The 24,174-nt window shown below is 31.4% G+C and overlaps 1 protein-coding gene across 1 annotated transcript in view; it reads right to left on the bottom strand.

The window, feature by feature from the left end:
- Nucleotides 1–22,606, bottom strand: part of LOC145631918 (serine carboxypeptidase-like 16) — a 32,565-nt gene extending 9,959 nt beyond the window's left edge. The window contains exons 1-7 of the mRNA XM_081684147.1: nt 22,332–22,606; nt 13,055–13,200; nt 11,305–11,384; nt 7,432–7,551; nt 6,341–6,443; nt 2,149–2,186; nt 426–524 (exon numbers count right to left, since the gene is read on the bottom strand). Coding sequence (XP_081540273.1) covers nt 426–524; nt 2,149–2,186; nt 6,341–6,443; nt 7,432–7,551; nt 11,305–11,384; nt 13,055–13,200; nt 22,332–22,510 — 765 coding nt within the window. The 5' untranslated portion in view covers nt 22,511–22,606. The remainder of the gene's footprint in view (nt 1–425; nt 525–2,148; nt 2,187–6,340; nt 6,444–7,431; nt 7,552–11,304; nt 11,385–13,054; nt 13,201–22,331) is intronic.
- Nucleotides 22,607–24,174: the final 1,568 nt, after the last annotated feature.

Here is a 24,174-nt window from a genome sequence, read left to right as displayed (position 1 = left end):
TTTTGGTTTTCTACACATTATAATGTTTAGTTATTTACGAGTTGTTAACAATAGTTAATAATATAATATAATTTAATTAAAAAAATTTAATTAAATATGAAAATTATGCACTTTTGGGAATTGTTTATTCATATTCAATTAGAAATTAGTTAGGAAAAATGAGGAAGTTATTTTCTTTCAGTACGTGTTAAAAGTCTATAATTTAATTCTTATTTTAAAACCGTGCATCGCACGGGCTTAATCTAGTATCGTTATTATAACTGTGAAACCCTGGATACGCCAAAGTTTGCAAATAAATAAAAACGGTGAAGTAAGTATTTGTTGACATACTATCATTGCATTGTACAAACGGCAAGTTGGCAACCTAAAAAAGCGTTTCAATAATGACACAAACATGCTGATAATTAAGTACTAATACTACTAACCTCATAAAGCTCATCTGATAGTATAGATATACGATGAGCATATTCAGTTTGATGTTTTGAATAGTAATTATCCGTTGATGGATTCCCAATAATATATCCCTGGATTCAAATGATATGAAAGGAGATATCATTACAAATTTACATACAACTGAGATATTCAAAATTGCCTAATGCTCCTAGTGCGTACTACCGATTAGATTCTTCCTAATTACTCCTCCCATCCCAGTTTAATTGTAGAAATGTAATATTTCTAAACAACAAATGTAAGTGTCTCCACATTGGTAAAAGAAAATAAAGTTAAGCATTACATATGGAATTACTATGAGGTCCCAGAAGAGTTTCCTTGTCTCTAGGCCGAGAATGTATAGCAACAGAGACATATTCCGTTCTACTAGAGTGATCTGGTCACTTGACTGCGGATGTTGACTGTCTTGAAAGACTAGGTCATCGCCAATACTTCTCTTATTGGTTTAAACACTACTCTGCTATCAGAACAGGGTGATAGGTTTTAAACCCTAACTTGTTAGTGGAAGCCCTAGAAAAAAGTCTTATTGATTTTGAGATGTAACCTCTCAAACCTTTGGGGCCTTAAATGACTTAAATACAATGGGCTACTTAATTTATCCATTTGAAATGTTTAGTGGTTATCTCATATGGTGATATGGAATAATAAATGGTGAAAGAATTTTGTAATGCAAATAAATGTAAGGTCTTATTCACTTCACCTAATTTTTATTGAACTACTATTATTTTTACTAAATTGTAATTATTTTTGCCGAATTGAAACTATTTGTAATGAATTGAAATTAATTTTCTATTATATTTTTTCTTTACGACTGTTGATTTTTACTTAATTGAAATTATATTTTATTAAATTTTATTTTGGAAAATTATATACGATATTTCTGGAGTTTTAAAAAATTCTATATGGTGGCAGAGCAAAACATTTATTTGTCCTTCAACCTATTACAGGGGCGTTTGCCAAAGATCGCAAAAGGAACCGACATAATTAGTGTTGGAGTTCAGGCTTCTTGTCTCATGTCTGCAACTCCTCTTTTCTACTACTCCCTCCGTTTTTAAATATTTGCTCCACTTCCCGTTTTTTAGCCTTTTTTAAAATACTTGTTCCATTTCCTTATTTAGATTGATTTTACAATACTTAATTCATTTCTCTCACCAAGTGGATACAACATAAATCATACTTTATTAATTTCATATTTTCTCTTCTCTCAACTACTTTTGCTTTTTATAATTTCTTATTCTTCCCCCACTACCTCTATATTTTATTAATTTTTTCCAATTTCTCTTAAAACTCTCTGCATGGAGAAATGAAACAAGTATTTAAAAGCGGAGATTGAGAGTATGCTTTATCTTAGTTCTGGCATTACTAGTGCCTTTGTAGCACTTATTGTGTAGGGATAGCTAGTGCAACTCTTATATCTTAATAGGTACCCCATTTAAAATGCTTTCTATCTTGTAATGCAATTATTCTATATAGAAGGATATAGCTTTGTGAATATTTTGTAATTATCTTTTGAGATTTCCTAACATGATTAAGACTCATCTTCGTAACCCTATATATATGAATCAGTGGAATACACTCTAATCTAAGGAATTTCATTATCTAACATGTACGATCTATACATCTCTTAAGGTTTTGAAGTACAGGTTTTAAGCTTCTAAAGTTACTGTACTTTTTCCTAAAAAAAAAATGATAACATACCTGAATATTCATTCTTGCCCCAGATCTTGCTTCATTTCCTACAGTACAAGAAACACATACATATACGAGAATTAGATAAATTGATATCAATACAAATACATATCATAATACATAATTTAACTAAATAATTAGTACTAAATGTCCAAATTCACTACGAGCAACTAAAAGGGGACACAATCTATCAAATGATAAATAATTTATCGAGTATTAAAGTCATGTTCCTTTCACCTTATTTATGTTGAACAAATATTAACTTAGCTAAACCCAAATTATTACTTTTTTTTTTTTTTTTACTGATTCTCTATAATACTTATTCTTTATGATTACATATTTTATTGATTACAGCTCAATTTTATTGAATGAACTTATTTTTACCGAACTTAAATTACTTTTAATGAACACTATTTGAATAAGGTAAAGGGAACAAGAGTAACAATTTACTAAGTTAAAATATTAACAAAAGAAAAAAAATGTTAAAACAATTACATACATTAAATCGTTTCGGTAAATTAAATAAAAAATCGAGCATCTAAGCATTAAACACCGAAATTTTCAACATGCAACCTACATAATTTCACAAATCCAAAATTATACATGATTTCATTTTGTTTATTGTTGAATAGTGCATTATATAATTACTCCTTTGTTTTCCTAAGTTATACGGTACCCAATTTTCCTTTTCAGCAGTTAGTTTATGTTCTATTTACTGAGTTAAGGTAACATTTGGTGATCAAGTTTTCACCAGTTTTACCTTTTGATGAAAGTGTTTTTTGCTTGCAATTTGGTGATTGAAGACACTTTTTTGATGAGGAAAACTAAATGGGGGACAAAAACTTAGTCACTTAGGGTTAAAAACATTATCACCTAAGGTTAACCTATAGAAAATTAGCTGATTTAATTTTATGTTTTTTTACTTTAATCAAAATATGTCAGTAATTGAAATGAGTCAATGATGCCCAATTCTCCTGCTTTCTCGTTTGTGGCTGCTCTGGTTTTCATCATCACAATCATCCATCTTCAGCACCATTCATCAACATCATCGATCATCGTTAATCGTCATCATACTCATCAACAATCATTAGTAAACAATCTTGAGTGCTTAATATTAATGAGCACCTCCATTCACATGCAAATCACGTGAGAATTAAGAAAGACAAGCCCACGATGAAGCGGTCGTGCATCCCATTGGAGCACCCGCTCCGAGCTTCATTCCTCAATTCTAAACCTTGAACAAATTGAGAGCATCCGCTTCGAAATACAGATCGACTGCTCTAAAAGTTCTAACTTATTTGACCTTAATTGGAGCATTAATTGCTAATTGCCACTGCTTGTGAGCCAAAATGGCGAATTGGGGGTTCACATATTACTTGCGGGTGACTTATGATGTTGCTACTTCGATCGTTGGTCTTTGCTGGTGTTTGCTTGCGTTTGGAATGGTGAAGGTCGCCACAGGGACTGCTGGTGGATGTGGTTGTATGAATTGGTGATTCAGGGACGCCTGAGATGGCGATATTGAGCAGCTATGGTGAGCAAAGTTGGTGAGTGGTGACGAGATGTTGGTTGCATTCGGGTGGATGGGCTGCTGTAAATTGGTGTGGGTAATTAAAGGGTGTGTAGCAGGTGGTGTTGTGTGTTTAAACGAGTTGTTTTTTTATGAACTTTTGTTTCGGTTAGGAAATTTAAAAAAACTTATTTTTGTAAATTAATTACAAACGACTAGTTTTTGGGGGGGGGGGGGGGAAAAAAAGATTTGACAAATAATTCCAAAGTTTTTTATGACAGGTGATTAAGTTTATGTGGGAGGTGATTAAGTTTTGATGTGATTAAGTTTTGGTGTGGTTAAAGGTGAGTTAAATAAAATTCAGGTGAGTTAAGTTGCTTGAAAAATTGACTCAATCACCAAACTGCAAGCAAAAAAACACTTGATCACCAAAAGGTGAAATTGGTGAAAACTTGATCACCAAATATTACCTTAACTATCTATTTACTATTACTTTTTTTTTTTTTTTTTTTTTATGATAACTTTTTATATATTTTTTTATTAATTATTACAACCCCACTTTGCAAGACCCAATTTTAATCATTATTTTTTGTATGCGGCTGGCCATATGGTGCGGCAGGGGTTACTTGTGGGGTGAAACTTGTAGGTGTTCTTGTATCATGGGGTTACTTGTAGGGTGTTACTGGTTTTGGTCAGGGTGTTACTTGTATTCTGGGGTTACTCGTAGGGCCCTAACAAAACCAGTAACACACTACAAGTAACCCATGGTTCACCATGTGGCCCACCACACTGAAAAACCACTAATTATAAATTTATAATTAAGAATCCCTTACTTTCTTGTGACGAAGCCCTACTTAATCAATGGGATAATTAAAATTTGTTTATCACATGATATTTTGGTAAATAAATCATCAACTTTATCCGATCATCATCATTATAGGACCCGCTTATAGGAAAAAAGTATTGATTTATTTACCAAGATGTCATGTGATAAACAGATAAATTCTTAAATGAACTTGGTTCACACTAATTTATTGTGGACTACTAATATTAGAGAAACTATGGTTGTTTTATTAATAAAAAATAAAGGTCACTATAATAAAAATAAGGTAACTATATTGAGATAAAAGTCATTTTGGTAATATATAGGCTATAAGAGGTTAATTTCTTTAATGAAATATTTTATATACTAGTCAATATGAATAATAAAGGTCACTATATTAAAATTAGGGTTATAACGTCGTATTATAAATTTTAATAAAGGTTACTATGTTAAAATTTAAAAATAAGGGTCACTATGTTCAATATAATGTCTATTACGTGTGTATGAATGTCGGGTCCACAATAACATTATTGTAGACCAGGTCCACAATAATATTATTGTAGACCAGGTCCACGCAAGTCTTTTTGGTGATAAACAATATTTGTGTATCTCAGAAATAAACTTGTATTTATACCTTTCTATATCTCCTCTTTAAAGCAAAAGAGTCAAATACATGACATCGATTTTCACTTTTCCTTAGGGTCATAGCATATAGAACTCAAACATAGAAAGCGAGTATATTACTTGGACAATAAATTAACGCTTAGATCACATGATTTTTTTTTTTTTTTTACTAGCTACACAAAAAAAATAAAAAAAAATATAAAAAATAAAGTCAAAACTAGATTAGTCACTTGTCGTAAAAAAAAAAAAAAAAAATTAAAAATAAAAAAAGTTCACTTTTCGTATTGGTTAGGTTCAAGTTTGGTCAACTTAGATTTCTTATCAAAGTCATAGCGAGGGTTAGGGGGTCAACCGGTCAGGTGATGGCTACACTGACCCCTACATACAACCTTACTTTGTCATGTTTTAATTGGCTACAATAATGGGCCCATGTTCCATTAGAATTCAATTTATATTTTACTCCTAATTTTCTCCCTTTTTTTGATGATGTGTCAAATTTCTAGTGGTGTTGTATGTAGGGACAACATATAATGATTGTATGACTATTAGATGCAAGTTTAGTCCGATTCAAGTCAAATTTGTGTTTAATACCATTTCAAGTTAGGGTTATATAAAGTCGGGTTTGGAGTATGTTTATGACCGATAAATTCGGGTCAGATAGAGGTTATACAAAATTGAGTCATACCAGACATAAGTTTATGAAATCTCTGGTGCCCAAACTTGCAAAATAAGGTCAAGTTATTTTGTTCCATATTTAATCTATTGTTTTGCTCAATATGGTAGGTCCAGTTATCAAAGATGAGACAAATTAAATTAATAAGTTTGAGATATGTTACATGTCACCATATATAGGTCAGGTAAATAACACATTATATCTCAATTTTGGGTTCTAATTAGGCTAGGTGCTAGTTCGGGTGTAGATCATTGTTGGGTCATTGGGTTATATCAATTGAAAATTGATATCAAAGTGGGTGCACGTTTGAGTTTTGGTCAAAGAGTATGGTCAAAACCATTTTTGTTAATACAAGGTCAATTTAATTAGGTCAAGTTATGGGTCGCTAGTTTCAACTCATTATTATTTGGGTGCAAGTTGGATCCAAGTCATTTTTTGTAAATGTTGGTTTCTTGGGTAGGGTTAGTTTTTGAAAACTCAAGCAAAATCATTACGTGAATAACAAAAAGGTCAAACTATAACATTAAAAAACAAAAGAAGTATATGTAAATAAATAAATAGTTGAAATTACCATTTATAATCTCTAACACAAGGGATGGAATGACTTTTCCAGCATATGAAGCACCAGCAATGTAAATAGGATTTCTTGCAAATTCAGGATGCTCAATAAGCCACTGTATGAACCAAGATTTCAATTAACAAAACAAAAAGTATGAGCCAAGATTTCAACTAACAAAACAAAAAGTATTAAGCGTGTTCGTTTATTTGCAAACCTACCATCCAAAGGCTATATACATGTCCAATATTTATATAGAATGCCCAAAAACTTATATCTACATGTCAATATTAAACTCAAGATATTCAAAAACCTTAATAAAATGTCCAATATTTTATGTCCGTCTCATTGTGAACTCGGACGACTTACACATACTTTCTTACTAGACAGAAGGTCAAATTAGACTAATGATAATACATATATAGTACTCTTTTATTTTAGTAATTGGAAATCATAGATAATTTTATAAGTAAATTGATAAGTAAGAAAATGTTAAAATGAAATTAAAAAGTATTTGGAAAAAGGAAAAAAGACAAAGACAATAACGTTTGGGTAGGAGAAGGGGAAAAGTTAAACTAGAGAAAGTGAGAAAACATGTACTTGCAACTACGCCAACTAGCAACTAGCAAGGAACCATTAGAAATAATACATCAAATTTAACCTCTTAGGCCATGCTTAACTTGGATTGAGGGCAATGATTTAAAGATTAATAAAGTCAAACTAGGAAAAAAATTAGTGATTATAAGTAATTTTATAGGATATAAGTTCCCTCAAAAAAAATATATAGGAGATAAATTGTTTACAAATAAGATAACAAAGTATTTGTGACATGAGGAGAAGAGAGAGACAGAGAATTATTATTCTAATAATGAAGGTAACAGATATACACCCCCCATAAGATAACTATTACCCCCAGAATAAGGGTAATAGTTCTCTTTTGTTCACCTTTCACCACCACATCACTATCTCATCTTATACAAAGTATTCATTTGCATTATTTTCTTTAATTTGACTTTTATTACTCTTATAATAAATTACTCAATTTCAATCTCAATCCAAGCAAGCCCTCATTAAAAGCACAACAATTCACTAATAAATGAACTAACCTTCTTCAAAAACTCATATGCTTGTTTTACGGTGTTTGTATCACTAGGAATGTAAGATTTGTTAGTTGCATAGGAGAACCCAGCACCAACCGGTGAATCTGGAAATAATACATTTGCAACCTAAAACACATTCATTTTATGGTCAGTATACATTATAAATAGAAGAAATCTTATAAAAAAAAAAAAAATAGAAAAACTTCGTATATGAGTATATATGTTGCCTTACTTCACAATAATATTTACTTCATAAATGTAAATTGCACACTTTATAATATGCACACCGAAAAAGTTGAAACAAACTTAGGGAGTATTTGGCATCCTATCAAGAAAGGGGTTGAGGGGAAAAGGGAAGGAAAAAATGAAACTCTTTGATTGTTAGTTGATGACTTAGATGTGGTGTGAGTTGGTGTGTTGGGAGATATATACTTACAAATCTTCAATGTGGATTTTCTAAATTTATTAATTAACTCTGTAATTTGTGTTTCACTCTCTTTAATCTCAAGTTCTCAACTATATATTCAATAAAAATAATATGAAATTTACTGTACTACTAGTATCTTGTATGACATGTATTTACTGTCATGTAAAATAATAATTCATAATAATGTATTATCAACTTATCACATGAAACTATGTACTTATACCTTTTTTTTTAGGAAATTTTATCAGAAAAAACCATTTATAGAAATATTTCATTGGAAAAAACCTTATAAAATATTTTTGGCAAGGTGAAACCAGAATGTACAATACTTCCTCCGTTAATGGTTAATTGCAACAAAGGGGTATTATTTGTGAGATATAAAATATTCCTTTGTTGCAATTAACCTGACATCTCTAATCACTAAATTAACCATTAATTTCCCCTTAATTCTTATAATTACTTATAACTCTCACTAACTACTTAATAATTAAGTTTATTTATAAATTAAAAAAAAAAACAAAAACAAAAACCACCCTCACCACCACCAGTCAGCCACTCTTTCCTTCTCTCCCTCCCATGGCAGCAGACCCCTCCCCCATCCCCAGTCGCTAGAGTTGTTCATAACCGGGTACCCGGAGCTGCGGGTACGCCTTTACGGGTAGTTAAAAGCTCGGCCCATTACTGACCCGCGAAAACCTTTTGTAAACAATTTATCTTATTTGTAAACCCACTCCAAATCCATATCTTGGTTTTCAATTTATTTTTATTTTTTTTTAAAAAAAAAAAAAAAAAAAAAAAAAAAAAAAAAAAACCGTTTTACTTCTCATTAATTTTCAAAAATAAAATTTTGTAATTAATTTTTCTAATTTTCTCTCTCCAAACTCCATTCTCTCTCCTCTACATGATTTTACTTCACTAAAAACTGAAAAATCAACAATGGATATACGAGAAGAGATGCGAAATAAAAAGGATTGTCCTAAAAAAAGGTACATTTTCTTTGATTTTTGTCCGAATTTATGTAAATTTTTATGAATATCACTGACTTTCGTCGTTAATTTTCGTCCGAATTTTTCGATACTTTGTTCGAATTTTTTGTTTCATAATCATATTAGGAAACCAATGCTTATGTTCATATTTTGAATAATTATGTTCACTATATGTTCTTATTTTTTTATGTCTATGTTCATTCTCTGAAAAGCTAATGTACACTTTTAAGGGAACCTATGAATATGTTCATATTTTGGATGATTATGTTCTTTTTCTGGAATTTATATATTCACATTTTTTTTTGAATGTATGTACATATTTTTAATACTTATAATGCATATGTTTCATAATCAAATTATTTTTTCTTTCTTCAATTTTATATGTTCATTGATAATTTCAAATATTCATGATGTAAATATGCGTTGTTCATGAAATATTCTTATTAAGTTTGTTTATATTTATGCTCTCTTTCTTAAATGCATATGTTTTTATTTTTTTACGCATATGTTCACCTTTTAAATGCTTATATTCACTTTAAGGAAATCAATGCTTACGTTTATATATTGAATTGTTATGTTCACTTTTTAAAATGCATGTGTTCATATTTTTTTATGCCTATGGTCACTTTCTAAAAAGATAATGTTTACATTTAAGGGAACCTATTCATATGTTCATACTTTGCATGATTAGGTTCATTGATAAAAAAAAATAAAAATAAAATAAAAATAAAAATAAAGCAGCAAATTTGATAAAATTCAATTCGTTAGAAATAAGAAAATCATATATAACCTAATCAATCGAAATTAATCACAAAGATACCACATAAGAAATCGAATTTCACACATAGATCAAATCAATCGAACATAACCAAAAATAAAATGAAATTCAATTCATATAAATTAATCAAAAAATTGAAAAAAGGAGGAAAATTAAAATAAAAAAATTAAAAAAAAAAACAGAGAAGAGAGAAAGTGAAAAAAAAAGGAGAAAAAACAGAAAGTAATAATGAAAATTTTGATTGAAATTCTGATGATATTTCAGATCTAAAGTATTACAGAAAAAGAAAAGAGAAGAGAAAGAATTTGGAAGAAGGAAACAAAAAATTTTAAAAAGAAATGTAGTTACGCGCGAATAACATTGAACTAAATTTGGAAGAATGTTAAGTGGGTTGCTTTGGGTTCGCATTTAAATGTTGTTGCAGCCATTCTTGCTGCACAAGCATGCAACTAAGTATATGCCAAAAAAGGGTCTTAACGGGTACCCGAGTTATCCAAACTCCGGTCCATGACCCAGCCCATAATTTGTCTTTTTAACTAGTTAGGTACCCGACCCGAAAATTTTACAAAAATTCTCAAAATACCCGTCAAGTATTTTACGGGTCGTCGGGTAATTGGGGCGGGTCAAACGGGTCGGGTTTTTTTAACACCCCTATCAGCCGCCGCCTAGATCCCCCCACCCACGCCGACCAACTTCTAGTGCCAAACCGACCCCTCCCTTTCCCCTTTACCATCGCTGCGACCACCCTCCTAAACCCTAACCCAAAGAAACCACCAACACTAGATCTTCTTTGCCCGTGGTCAGTTACCTCTCTTTCTCTCTCCTAAACATGATTTGTTGATTTGATGTAGTTATGAAATTATGATGTTATTGTTGAATTTTATTAGCTTTTTGGTTTATAATGATCAATCCTTCGGGAGTGTTGGAGTGCGATGCGTGGTGAAGGGGTGGAGAGGGAGAGGGTTCGATGGACGGATTTGTAGATTTCGAAGTTGTACTTAGATGGGAGGAGAGAGATTGTGATGTTTAAGTGGGGGTTGTTGAATATTCAGGAGGGGATTTGGTTGCGTATGATGCATTTTGGTTAGGGTTTTAGGGTGGTTTTCTGGGTTGTGGTTATGGCAGAAGGTGGTATTGGTGGGTGGTATTGGTGGGTGGTTTTCCGAAGAAGATGGTCGGCGAGGGTAAAGGGAAAAGGGAGGGGTCGGCGAGGGTAAAGGGAAAACGGAGGGGGTCGGCGAGGGTAAAGGGAGGGGGTCGGTTCGGCAGGGGTGAGCGATTCCAAGCGGCAACTGGGGATGGGGGAGTGGTGGTGGTGAGGGTGGTTTTTGTTATTTTTTAAAAATTTATAAATCAACTTAATTATTAAAAAGTTAGTGAGAGTTATAAGTAATTAGAAGAATTAAGGGAAATTAATGGCTAATTGAGTGATTAGGAAATCTCAGGTTGTCTTCAACAAAAATATTTTACAATTAGGTTTCTCCTTGGCAAAAAATATTTATAAGGTTTTTTTCAATAAAATAGTTGTTATAAATGGTTTTTTCTGATAAAATTTCTTTTTTTTTTAACTTATACTCATATTAATATTTGAATTAAGTGAGGATGGAGTAAACTTTTGTCAGAGCAATATAGATAAAACTATATGTACGTAAAAACCGTGGTAATAAATAGATAGATAGTTCAATTACCTTGGTCCAAGAATATGGATTTGATTCAAGTCTCGGTAGACCATCCTCCCATTGTGATGATATGTTGAAGGATAGAGGACCTTTTTTGTCATCACAACATTAATCTATTAATAAAGCTTATATTTTTATTAAAGTTACGGATGGCCTCAAATTATTATTTTATTTTATTTATTTACTCCTTCCGTCCCATAATATTTGACACAGTTCTTATTTTCGTTCGTTCCACAATATATGACACGTTACTAAATATGGAATATGACCACTAATTAAAAATAAATAAAAAATAAAAAATCACATTTCTCTCTCCTCACCTACCCTACTCTCATCCCACTTTTTGTAATCTTGCAATATAAAAATACAAAAAAAAATCTTTTAAACAATAAACAAATATTTTAAATGAACCCACTTGTAGTTTTTTTAAAACTATATGTTCACCCCAACGTCCTAAATATGGTTTTTTTTTTTTTTTTTTTTTTTTTTTTTTTTTTTTTTTTTTAGCAGAGGTCATATGTGCTAACAATCTAACATATTTCAATTCTTATGGCTTCATGCCTCCATTTAAAAATAGAGGTCATGTGTGTTAACCCCTCAAGGCCTCAAATGATAGAGACGATAATTTATTTATTTTTTTATTTTTTATGCATAATAAGTTCCGAATTTTTTTTAACACCAATCAATCAATAATCAATAATTATATATGGAGTACAAAAATACACCGGGTGTGTCCTTAAATATTTTTTATTATTATCTTTTCCTTTCTTGGAGAAGAAAATCTTATTTTAAGTAAAGTTTTAATAAGGTAAAAAAAAAATAAAAAAATAATAAAAAAAAAAAGTTGACTTAAATATAAAAACCTTAATTATAAAGAATTAATTATTGTCTAGATCTTTAACTATAGGAAGAATAAAAAAATCACATGTACTTAGGCCCTGCTCACTTCACGTAACAAAAATAATATGGAGTATTAAGTAAAAATAATTTCAGTTCAGTAAAACTAAATTCAGTTCGGCAAAAATAATTTCAGTTTAGTAAAAATAAGTTCCATTCAGTAAAAATAATTTCAATTCATTACAAAATCGGTAACTCCAAAGAAGAAATATAACATAGAACTGATAAAAATAATTTCATTCAGTAAAATTAATTTCAGTTCAATAATAGTTATTTAAGTTCAGCAAAAATAATTTTAGTTCAGTAAAAATAATTTTAGTTAAACAAAAATAAGGTGAAGCGAACGGAGCCTTAATTAGAATTTATCGCAGTTGAAAAAGTTAAATAAAGAAATATATATATGTTGTTGGAACGATATGAAACAATAATTTAGTTGGGTTGCATAGTTTTAATAGAGTGATTATAATAGTGTGTAAAAAAAAATTATTCACGGGGTTAGTACATAGCTTAAATGTTTTTCATTTAGTTAACAAGAAAATAACAATATAATTGTACGCCTATACCACTCTTAATACTTAAAATAATCATATGCTTAAATGTTTTTCATTTAGTTCCCACTATTTTAAGACAATTTCTTATACTATTTCAATTAGTGTTAAATCTACAATAATACTTAAAATTACTGTGTGTGGCACGGAACATGCTCTTAGTATTATTATAATTGATTTCATTCTATTATTATAATTTATTATCACTTATCAAATAGACAATTAATGTTAAGTAAGATGATGAAATGATATTGAGACATATCAAGTGGATTTTATCCCCTCAAGAAGATAGCGAACAAAAGAGGTGGATTTACCAATATGTCCAAAAACAAGATCCGTAAATGAAGAGCAGCCGGGTCCTCCAGCAAACCAAACCAAAAGTGGATCTGTTTTTGGGTTATTTTCAGATTGTATGAAGTAGTAAAATAGCTGCATTTGCTCCTCCCAAACTCCAATGTATCTACACAACAATATTGTTGAAATTAAATTATTCATGCTACCCAACAAATTAGTAAATTTGTATTTAAAATAGGCAAAAGTTAACAAGCGTCCTCAAAACATAAGATAAGATAAATAAAAGTGAAAATATTAAAATAAAACTAACATTAATTACACCGAACGACGCTTGATTTCATCATGCATTCATAACTTAATAAGGAGTACTATTTTAAGCAATATGTTCATTAGGTATCGAACATAGGGATGTCAATGGGGCGGGGCGAGGCGGATGTTGACCTTCCCATCCCCATCCCCACCTAATATTTTCATCCCCATCCCCATCCCCGCGGCGGGTCCAATTTTCATCCCCATCCCCACCCCACCGGGTACAACTCCAAAACCATCTCTGCCCCACCCCCCACTTGGATATCCATCCCCACCTAATCCTCACCAAAGACTCGCCTAATCCCCACCCAAGATCCACCTAATATCCGTATCTCAAATACACAATCTTACATAATTAATACGAATTATAAAATAAAACATTCTATACACATTTTTGTGTTATAATATAAGTGTCGTTCAAAGTATTATAATTAATATTGTATTTTATGTAATTATTTTATAGAATAAAAGTATGTAATTTTGCTTTAAAAGATATATAGTTGTGGGTATGAGGTGGGGATGGGGCGGGTACGAAGTGGGGCGGGTGGGGCGGGGCGGGGATGGGGCGGGTGCAACTTAAAATCCACCCCGCCCCATCACCCAAAGCGGGTAAGGTTTTTATCCCCATCCCCGCCCCACCACCCGCCAAATCGAGACCCATCACCCCATTGGGGCGGGGATGGGGCGGGTCTCCTACTTGACCCGCCCCACTGACATCCCTAATCGAACACCCCGAGACACTCGTTAGCAAGATCGATTCATTAAAATAACGTAACTATATTTATAATTGGGCCGAAGGATTTATCAATTAGACCAACATCTCAGGACCTAGCCCCTTGTTAGAGGAAAACAAATTAGACCAACATATAATGACACCGTTAGCAAGTTTCTTCATGTGATAAAGCAATTTGTCTCACCAAAGTAATGATGTCAATATAGGATAATATACCGCTCCAAGGGTAATATAATCATAGCTGCTAGTTGTTAAAATATTTGTGTGATGTTTTCCAGGTTGATTGTATTGAGTGTTAGGCCATGATTAGCTGTACTCTTATGACCTAATATTCTCTCCCTTATTCTGCCTCATCTCTTCTCTATTATTCTCTGATTAGTGAGCTAGTCTCCTTGCATCTATTCTTCTTATTTAAGTCTTCATGGTATCAGAGCCACTTATGCAAAATTGAGACTTTATTGCTCAAATCTTCATTTCTGGTCATCTCATTTGTTAAAAATCTCTCCTTTAATTTATTCTTTTGCTCCTTGTTTTTTCTTCATAAAAATCGTGTCTTTATTTTTTTTCTAATAGCTGATACATCCAGTCCTTTTTATCTTCATCCCAATGATGGGTCTTACTCCATATCTGTTGACAAGCTTACAAGGGCAGCTGATTACAGATCATGGAAACATTCAATAGAGATAGCTCTATCTTCAAAGAAAAAACTAAGCTTTGTTACAGGCTCAGATTTCAGATCTGCATATGCTGAAGATGCTGCAAAAACATAACAATGGGACACATGCAACTCGATGGTAATTTCTTGGATCCATGCTTGCTTATCTGATACTATTAAAAAATCTTTCCTTTATGTTAATATTGCTAGAGAAACTTGGGTACAACTTGAAAAATGATTTTCAATGTCCAATGGTTCCAGGAAGTATAGATTAAACAAAGATATATAATTTGAAACATAACAATGAATCATCTGTCAATGCTTATTACACTAGCATGTCTAGTTTATGGGAAGAACTTGATGCTATGAATATCTTGCGAACTATTTCTGATGGTAGTGCTGAGGTTAGAAACCTTTTAAATGTCATTGCTAAGTTCTAAGATGAAAGCAGACTATTTCAATTTCTTAATGAGTTAGATGACTGTTATGCTGCTATGAGAAGTCACATTTTGATGCTCATTCCCCTCCCTACTGTTGAGTCTGCATGTTCTATGCTACAACAAGAAGAGAGTCGGAGAGAAATCTTGCTCATATGAAAAATGAGCCTGATATCTTAGCTATGTATAGCAGGAACTCTCAGTGTTAAAGAGGTTTTTTATGAGACTTATTGTGTAATCAGAGATATCAAATCAAAGAAAATCAAGGGCCTGAGAAAGATGAATAACACTGCTGATCATAGCTTTCCTCTCTCTCATTTGACCAACAATAATGAGAATGCTGGTAATGATCATTTAGCACCTATACTGTAACTGATTAATAGCACTGTTGATCATAGCTTTTCTCTCTCTCATTATTATACTACCTGATTAATAGCACTGCTGATCATAGAGTTTCTCTCTCTCATTTGACTGATAATAATGAGAATGCTAGTAATGATAATTTAGCTTTGGCAATCCCACCAAAAAATGAGAGTGTTCCTTTTGTTGTGTGACATCACAGACTAGGACATGCTTCACTCAGAAAATTGAAGCAGATTGAATGTGTCAAAAAGACAATAACATAAAATAGCCAAGTCTGTGTGACCCGTCACTTGGCTAAATTCACTAAGCAACCTTATAAACTGAGTGCATCTCATGCTAAGACACCATTTGAGTTGGTCCATATGGACATTTGGGGCCCTTACAAAGTGTGTACCAGAAGAAAATATATCTGGTGGATGATTACTCAAGAATGACCTAGGTGTACTTATTGCAGCAAAAATCTTATTCTTTGACACAATTGAAGTCTTTCTATAACTATGCAAACAATCATTTTGAGAGAATTTGATGATGGGCCATGTCAAGAGTTTTTTGCACAAATGGGAATTGTGCATCAAATTTCTTGTGTTTGACAAGCCACAGCAAAATGCAAGGCTGGAAAGGAAGCACAGACATATACTTGAGATTGAAAGGGCCATCAGATTTCAGGTTAGTTTCGAGCTCTCTTATTGGGGTGAGTGTGTCATGACTGTTGTTCACATCATAAACAGATTGCCCACCACAGTTTTAAATAACAAAACACCATATAAAATGTTATTTAATTCTGTTCCTGATTATGATCATTTAAAGGTATTTGGGTGTTTATCTTTTGCTTATACACACTCAATTCAAAAAGACAAACTACAACCAGAGGTTTGCCATGTGTATTCTTGGGATAGCCAGCCACTAAAAAAGGATACATACTCCTTGATTTGTCAAACAAGAAGATATTTGTGTCTACGGATGTTGTGTTTCATGAAACTATCTTTCCTTTCCAACTTCACTCACTTGACTAGCTCATGAAACCATTACCAATACCCTTTCCCAAACAAACACATTCCCCTCTCTTATTTGATGATTGTCCTGTTCCCATGGGTGGTCAGAACGAAATCCATGAGAATCAGAATATGTCTGATGATGATAATGATACTAAGGATCACAATCAAACTCCAAACACAAACCAAAATACCCTACCTTCTTTACCCCACCACCCCAACCACTTCCCAAACAAAGCTCAAGACCATCAAACCCCCCCCCCCACTGGATTAAAGACTATATTCAGCCAGAAAATAAGAACAAAAAACAACAGATAGCTAATTATGCAAACTAACAAGTTCACCCTGAGTTTTTCTGTTTTCTCTCAACTCTTGCAAACATAATTGATCCAGTACACTACAAACATGTTGTGCAATCTGACCATTGGGTTGCGGCTATGAACCTAGAGCTAATTCAGTGTGAAAACAATGGTACTTAGAAAGTAACTACTTTTCCTCCTGGTAAAAAGGTCATAGGCAGCAAGTGGGTGTATAAAACCAAGTTCAAATCTGATGGCACCATTAAAAGACACAAGGCAAGGATTGTGGTGTTAGGTAACAGGCAACAATTTGGCTTTGATTACAAAGAAACCTTTGTACTTATTGCCAAGATGACAACTATAAAGGCAATCTTAGCTTTGGTTGCTATGTATAATTGGCACACCATACAAATGGATGTAACCAATGCTTTTCTACATGGTGATTTGTTGGAGGATGTTTACTTGTCATTGCCACAAGGATATACTTCTTTTGGTAACAGAATTCAAGTTTGTTCCATTGATTCTGCTCCCTGCAAGAATTCTCACTTGGTCTGTAAACTGAACAAATCCTTATATGGATTGAAGCAGGCACCCATATAGTGGTTCTCTAAGTTATCTGAGACCATTTTATCTTTTGGATTCACACAGTCTAAGGTAGATTACAGTCTGTTTACTAAATGTCACAACAACAACTTCAGTGTTGTACTGGTCTATGTAGATGATCTCTTGATCACTGGTAATTCTAAGCAAGATATTAATGAAGTAAAGCTTATGTTATCATCAAAGTTTCACATGAAGAATCTGCGGCCCCTAGGATAATTCCCTAGCCTAGAAATGATCATATTAGGTAATTTTTCTCTCTCAGAAGAAATACACTACAGACTTGCTGACAGAGTATAACATGCTTAATGTGAAACCTTTGAAGCTGCCAATGGATACTCACTTGAAACTAAGTGCCAGCAAAGGTGATCCTTTATCAGACCCTACACCATACCAGCAGCTCCTTGGAAAACTGATATAATTAACAGTCACAAGACCTGATATTTCTTTCGCTGTACAAATTTTTAAGCCAGTTCATGCATTCACCAACTACTGTGCATCTGCAAGATGTAAAGAGACTTCTTAGATATCTAGTTGGTACATGTTCTTAGAGTATCCTTCTAGCTTCTGCTTCTACTCTCACTGCTTACTGTGACAGTGATTGGGCAAGTTGTCCAATTTCCAAAAGATCCACTACAGGATACTGTATACTCCTTAGGGACTCATCTATATCATGGAAATCAAAGAAACAACCTATGGTAGCTCGTTCCTCGTCTAAAGCTGAATACAGGACAATGGCTCTTACAGCATGTGAAGTGACTTGGATTAAAGCCTTACTTAAAGATTTAAACCTATCTCACTTAGCTAAAACTGATCTCAGGTGTGACAACAAGACAACTTTGGCCATTGCAGCAAATCCTGTGATGCATGAAAGGACAAAACATGTCGAAATAGACTATCATTATGTTAGGGATATGGTCAAGGTTGGGGATATTGAACCACAATATATTTCTTCTTCGAACAAGATAGCAGATGTCTTCACCAAAATTCTATCAGTCAAGCAGCACAATGCCTCCTACTCAAGCTGGGAGTCATATCTCCAGCTGCCTCTCATCTTGAGGGGGGGGGGGGTAATGAGGTCAATATAGGTTAATATATAGCTCTAAGGGTAATACAATCATAGCAGCTAGTTGTTAAGATATTTGTGTGATGTTTTCCAGGTTGATTGTATTGAGTGCTAGGCAATGATTAGCTGTAAGGATTGGCTGCTACTCTTGTCTTCTAGCTAGTATATAATCTGTTGTAATCAGTCTTTGAAAAATAATGAGAAATGACCTAATATTCTCTCCCTTATTCTGCCTCCTCTCTTCTCTATTATTCTCTGATTAGTGAGCTAGCTAGTCTCCTTGCATCTATTCTTCTTATTTATGTCTTCACCAAGGTACAAGGACTAGTTGGTAGAAACCGTAGGAGTGTAGGACCGTAGGGGTAAGGGATTTGTTTCGTCTTCACTTTAGGGAAACTTTTTTTATAAATAAAAATAAAAATAAAAATAAAATAAAAATAAAAAAATTATAATCTTTTAATTGCATTATTGGAATTTTACTCCAATACATGTTTCTTAGGGCCTGTTCTGTTCCGTTGAAATTCAGTTCAGTTCAGTTCAGTTCAGTTCAGTTTAGTTCAGCTCAGTTCAGTTCAGTTCAGTTCAGTTCAGTTCAGTTCAGTTCAGCTCAGCTCTTAATTTATGTCTAATGATATTGCTAATGATATAAAGCCAAATTTCATTCTTTTAAGCTCTTATTACAACGACGACAACAACAACAACAACAACAATAATAATAATAATAATAATAATAATAATAATAATAATAATAATAATAATAATAATAATAATAATAATAATAATAATATTAAAAATAATAGTAATAATAATAATAATAATAATAATAATAACAATAATAATTGAAATAATAATACTAATAATAATAATCAATAAATAATAATAATAATCATCAATAAATAATAATAATAATAATAATAACAATAATAATAATAATAATACTAATACTAATAATAATCAATAAATAATAATAATAATTATCAATAATTAATAATAATAATAATAACAATAATAATATTGATACAATTCGTTGTTCAAATGGTTCTATTTTTTTTAGTTTATTATTTTATTTAAAATTTGTTTAAATGGGTTAGATACATGTAAGTGTTTTGTGTTCTTTTGTCCTAATACTATTTTATTTTTAAATTAAATAGTATATGTGTTTAAAATGTTTAGAGGTTTTAAGTTTTTAATATATTTTCCATACATTTTATAATATATTTTCCATACATTTTATAATTATAAATATATAGTATATTTTTCGTAAATATTTTAATATGTACATTTGTATATACACATATGTATAGTAATAAATATTAATAAATAATCAATAAATAATCAAAGATCACTAATCCGTAGTTAAAAATCACTAATTAATAAGTTCGGTTCAGTTCAGTTCAGTTCAGCTCGGTTCAGTTCAGTTCAGCTGAGTTCAGTCAATCGGAACAAGCCCTTATTACTCCCTCCGTGTTTTAATAAGTGTTACACTTATCAAATCCGGCCGTGTTATAATAAGTGTTACACACTTACACATCTTTTTTAAGCAAAAAAACTACATTTAAGTATATCTCCCTCATTCTATGGTTCTCACCCAAATCTACTGCTACTTTTTTTTTTATTATTATTATATCTTAAATCTCACATTCATTACTTTTCAATAAACTATTAACCTTATTGTCTTTCCTTTACAAATTTTTAATACTTCATCTACCTCACTTACCTCTAAATTTATCTAAGTCAATAAAAATGCCTAAAATTATATGGCGGTCAAACTGTAACATTTATTTAAACACGGAGAGAGTAACCATCCTTTGTAATGTGTGAAGAAAAATATAATCTCTCCGTCTCATTTTCATTGTTACTTTTGCCATTTTTGATGACCCTAAATGTTTGTCACATTTCATATTTTCTTAATTAATAAGATACATAAAAAGACTTTCATACCCTCATTTTTTGTCCTTATTAAGTGTTCTTCCTATTTTACCCTAACATTTGCAGTAAAAATATGTCAAATTTTGACTAATTTAATATTTTACATTCTTGAATCTCTCAATTATCTTCTCATGTACTTTAATTACTTTTTAGTTAGAAAAGTCTCTTTCACATACACTTTTATTACTTTATTGATTGGATTTTCACTTTTCCATATATTTTCATTATTTCACATTCTCTACCTTAATTACCATGATTTTTTCTTCAAAAATGACAAATATAAGGGACGAAGGGAGTTTTACATTTGTCTCAAATTTTATCATTAAAACTAGGGATTTTTTTTTTTTTGACAAAATAGTCATTTTAATCAAACTATTTATCAATATAATTGTTTTAAAATTCAAATTCCTAATCTAGCAAAGTTATTTATCATTTATCAATATAGCCATTGACCGCACAAAACTCAACCGCTTAAGTATACCCTAAAGTCATATGCAATTATGGTTTTTTTTTTTTTTTTTTTTTTTTTTTTTTTTTTTTTTTTTTTTTTTTTTTTTTTGAAAACATAAGCAATTATGTTGTTCTTGCGTGTTTAAATTGAATTTAATATGCTTTGTCATGTTATAAATTTCTCATAGTGTAACATGCACCATCGTTATTGCTATGACTAGTTTAACTATCTAGCAAAAGAATGGTTCACACCCTGCTTCACTCACAGCCACACACAAAAGACCGGTTCACTTTTAGTGCAAAAATAAAGTGTACTGATTTGGTACGTCTTTTAATTTAAATTCAATTTAATATATATATATATATATATATATATATATATATATATATATATATATATATATATTTAAATAAGACAATTCAATTCAAAATTTGTGACTAATGATGTAATCTAACCAACCAATTCAATGACTTTGTTGGATTAGGGAGTAATGGAGTACAGGTTTAAAAGCGTTTTAAATACTAAATACTTTGTATAATTTTTTCTAGAAACAAAGTCATACGAATGTTTTAGGGTTTGTTCTGTTCACCGTATTTTTACTTATTTCAGGTTTAATAAGTTCAGATAAGTTCAGTTAAGTTCAGATAAGTTCAGGGTTAATAAGTTCTAAATTAACGTTCTCCTCACCTTATTTCCACTTATTATATTTATATAGAGTTATTACTAATCAAGATTGTTTTTCACTTTTTTTTTTTTTGTAAAATTTTATGTGTTTTATTATCATGATTTCATATAAGAATAAAGTAACATTTGCATAAAAAATAAAATTAAAGTAACATTATACTCATAAGTTATGGTAAGACTAGATAAATTTTGCTTATATAAAAGTTAAGCAAATCAACAAGTTTAATATATTCAAAAATGCTAATATTTTCATATTTTATTGCTTTTATTTTAATATATTGTTATATATATACTCATATTACCAATATGTTACACAATATGTTTCAAGAATGACAAATAATGTCTAATAATAAGTTTACATAAGGGTTGATAAGTTCATATAAGGGTTGATAAGTTCAGATAAGTTCAGTTAAGTTCAGATAAGTAAAAATCAGGTGAATTGAACACACCCTTACAATGTATAATTTGTAGGTCAAAATATAATTCACTATTTGAAAATATAATACCCCCCCAAAAAACCAACAAAGTTAATCAATTATGTAGAAGAGTATGAATGTTATAAGTTAAAGTTATAATAACTCCGAGCATATAAATTTATAATCACAAGTGTTTAGAGTTTCAAATTTAAAATAGTAATTTTGAATATGGTTAGCAAAAGACCCATGAAATTAACAACGTTTTTCCCATAACTAGTAGCATATTGTGAATTAACAAGCATAAACATGTAAATAATGCAATAAAAGAAAACAGAGGAAATAATCGACAAATAAAAAACATACCCAGTTTGAAGATTGAAAGGCAGAATTCCAGGGAAGCCAGGTAGAAATCGAACAGTGTATGAATTTGAATGCGATGTATTTGAATTTGAAGCGATATGATAATTGTTAGACAACGCAAATGATACCAAACTCATCGCCAATACTAAGATTAGATGAGTTACAATTTTAATATTCATCATTTTTGGTTATTGAAATTTAGGGGAAGAAACAAATTGTGAAATACAGACATAAAAAGAGAAGTTCAACGGACTATGAGGTCTTCTACTCTTTTAACATTATTCGGCAATATGTTATGGATATTGTTATTTGTTACTCCATCCGTGATTCGTGAGAAACTCTGGACCCAATGATGGCACTAGAGTGTGTGCTAGGGGTGGCAATTCGGGTCAGCAGGTTGGGTTTGGGTCAGATTTCGAGTTGATTTCGCCTAAAAATGTTACTTTCTCCGTTTTTTAATAGTTGTAACATACACTTTTTGCGATATATAAAAAACGTGGGGTTCATATGATATAATACACTTTAAAATGAGATGAGTTGTTATAAGGAATGTAATTTAGTGGGCTATGTGCTTTAAAGTTAAATAAAGGAAATAATATAGTTTTTTCCTAAAAATAACTTTACATTTATAGTGTGTTGTACCTTGCAAATACTGTGACATTTCCATTTTGAGAAAGTGTTACTAGTATTAAAAACGGAGGAAGTATATACATACACATTTAAAAAAAAAAAAAAAAAAAAAAAGGTCTTAATAAACACCATTCCGTATTTTAATTGATTGAAGTCAGGTTAAAAATCCAAATACGTAGTATATAGGATATAAACAATTCGGCACATTCTTGATGCATTGACTCGTATAACTTTTTGAACCAATTTGTCGTCGTTTCGAAATTTGGGAGAAAGAAAAATTCTTGTGTTAATTTTGTAATTTGAATCCGAGCAATCAATCGTAGCCCCACATACCCTAAGACAAAGGATGGCAGGTGGTTAGAAAAATATGGGTCCCCTTCTGCACCTACGTACTTTAGTTGAAGTGGATATGGGTCCTTCTTTGGAAGGTAAGTAGGCGGGTATGGGTACAAAAGTCATACCCATTGTAGGTAGCGGGGTAGGTGGTGAATCTGATGTCATACCCGCTTATTCTCTGCCTACATACCCGCGCCAACTTATTACTACAACTATTATATACGTAATTCTTTTTAAATTTGTATTGATGAAGGACTTCTTTTATTGTTTTAACATGCACAATTGACTACTACCTACCTTGTATAATATGCTATTAAATTATGTTTATAACAATTTATACATGGCATAATGACATGTAGGGGTGGCAATATCATCCACCCCCGATGGATAACTATCCACCTGATCCAAATATATGGATGAAAACCCAAACTTAAGCGGGTGACGGATGGATGATGGATAGTCGATATATATATATATATATATATATATATATATATATATATATATATATATATATATATATATATATATATATATATATATATATATATATATATATATATATATATATATTCTATTTGCAAGATTTAGGAAGAAATATGTGCTTTTAAGTTAGTAAAAATGACCAAGTATTAGAAAAATACATCAAAGTTGTAATTGATTAATCACATTTTTTTAAAAAATCTTTGTCTTAATTATGAAAGTGAAAAATTTTTCATTTATATATTTTATTTCACCTAAATTATCACCCGAATCTATGGATGATAGATGGATCGGATGTGGATGAAGGTAAATTAGGTGGATGGATGGATTGGATGACGAATGGATTGTTAGTAGATGGAGGCGGACGAAGCATCACCCGACCCACCTCTGATCCATT

Source organism: Chenopodium album, chromosome 5 (assembly GCF_948465745.1).
Source record: "Chenopodium album chromosome 5, dcCheAlbu1.1, whole genome shotgun sequence".
Classification (NCBI taxonomy): domain Eukaryota; kingdom Viridiplantae; phylum Streptophyta; class Magnoliopsida; order Caryophyllales; family Amaranthaceae; genus Chenopodium; species Chenopodium album.
Note: the sequence above shows the minus strand (reverse complement) of the source record. Positions and strands in the feature narration are given on the sequence as shown.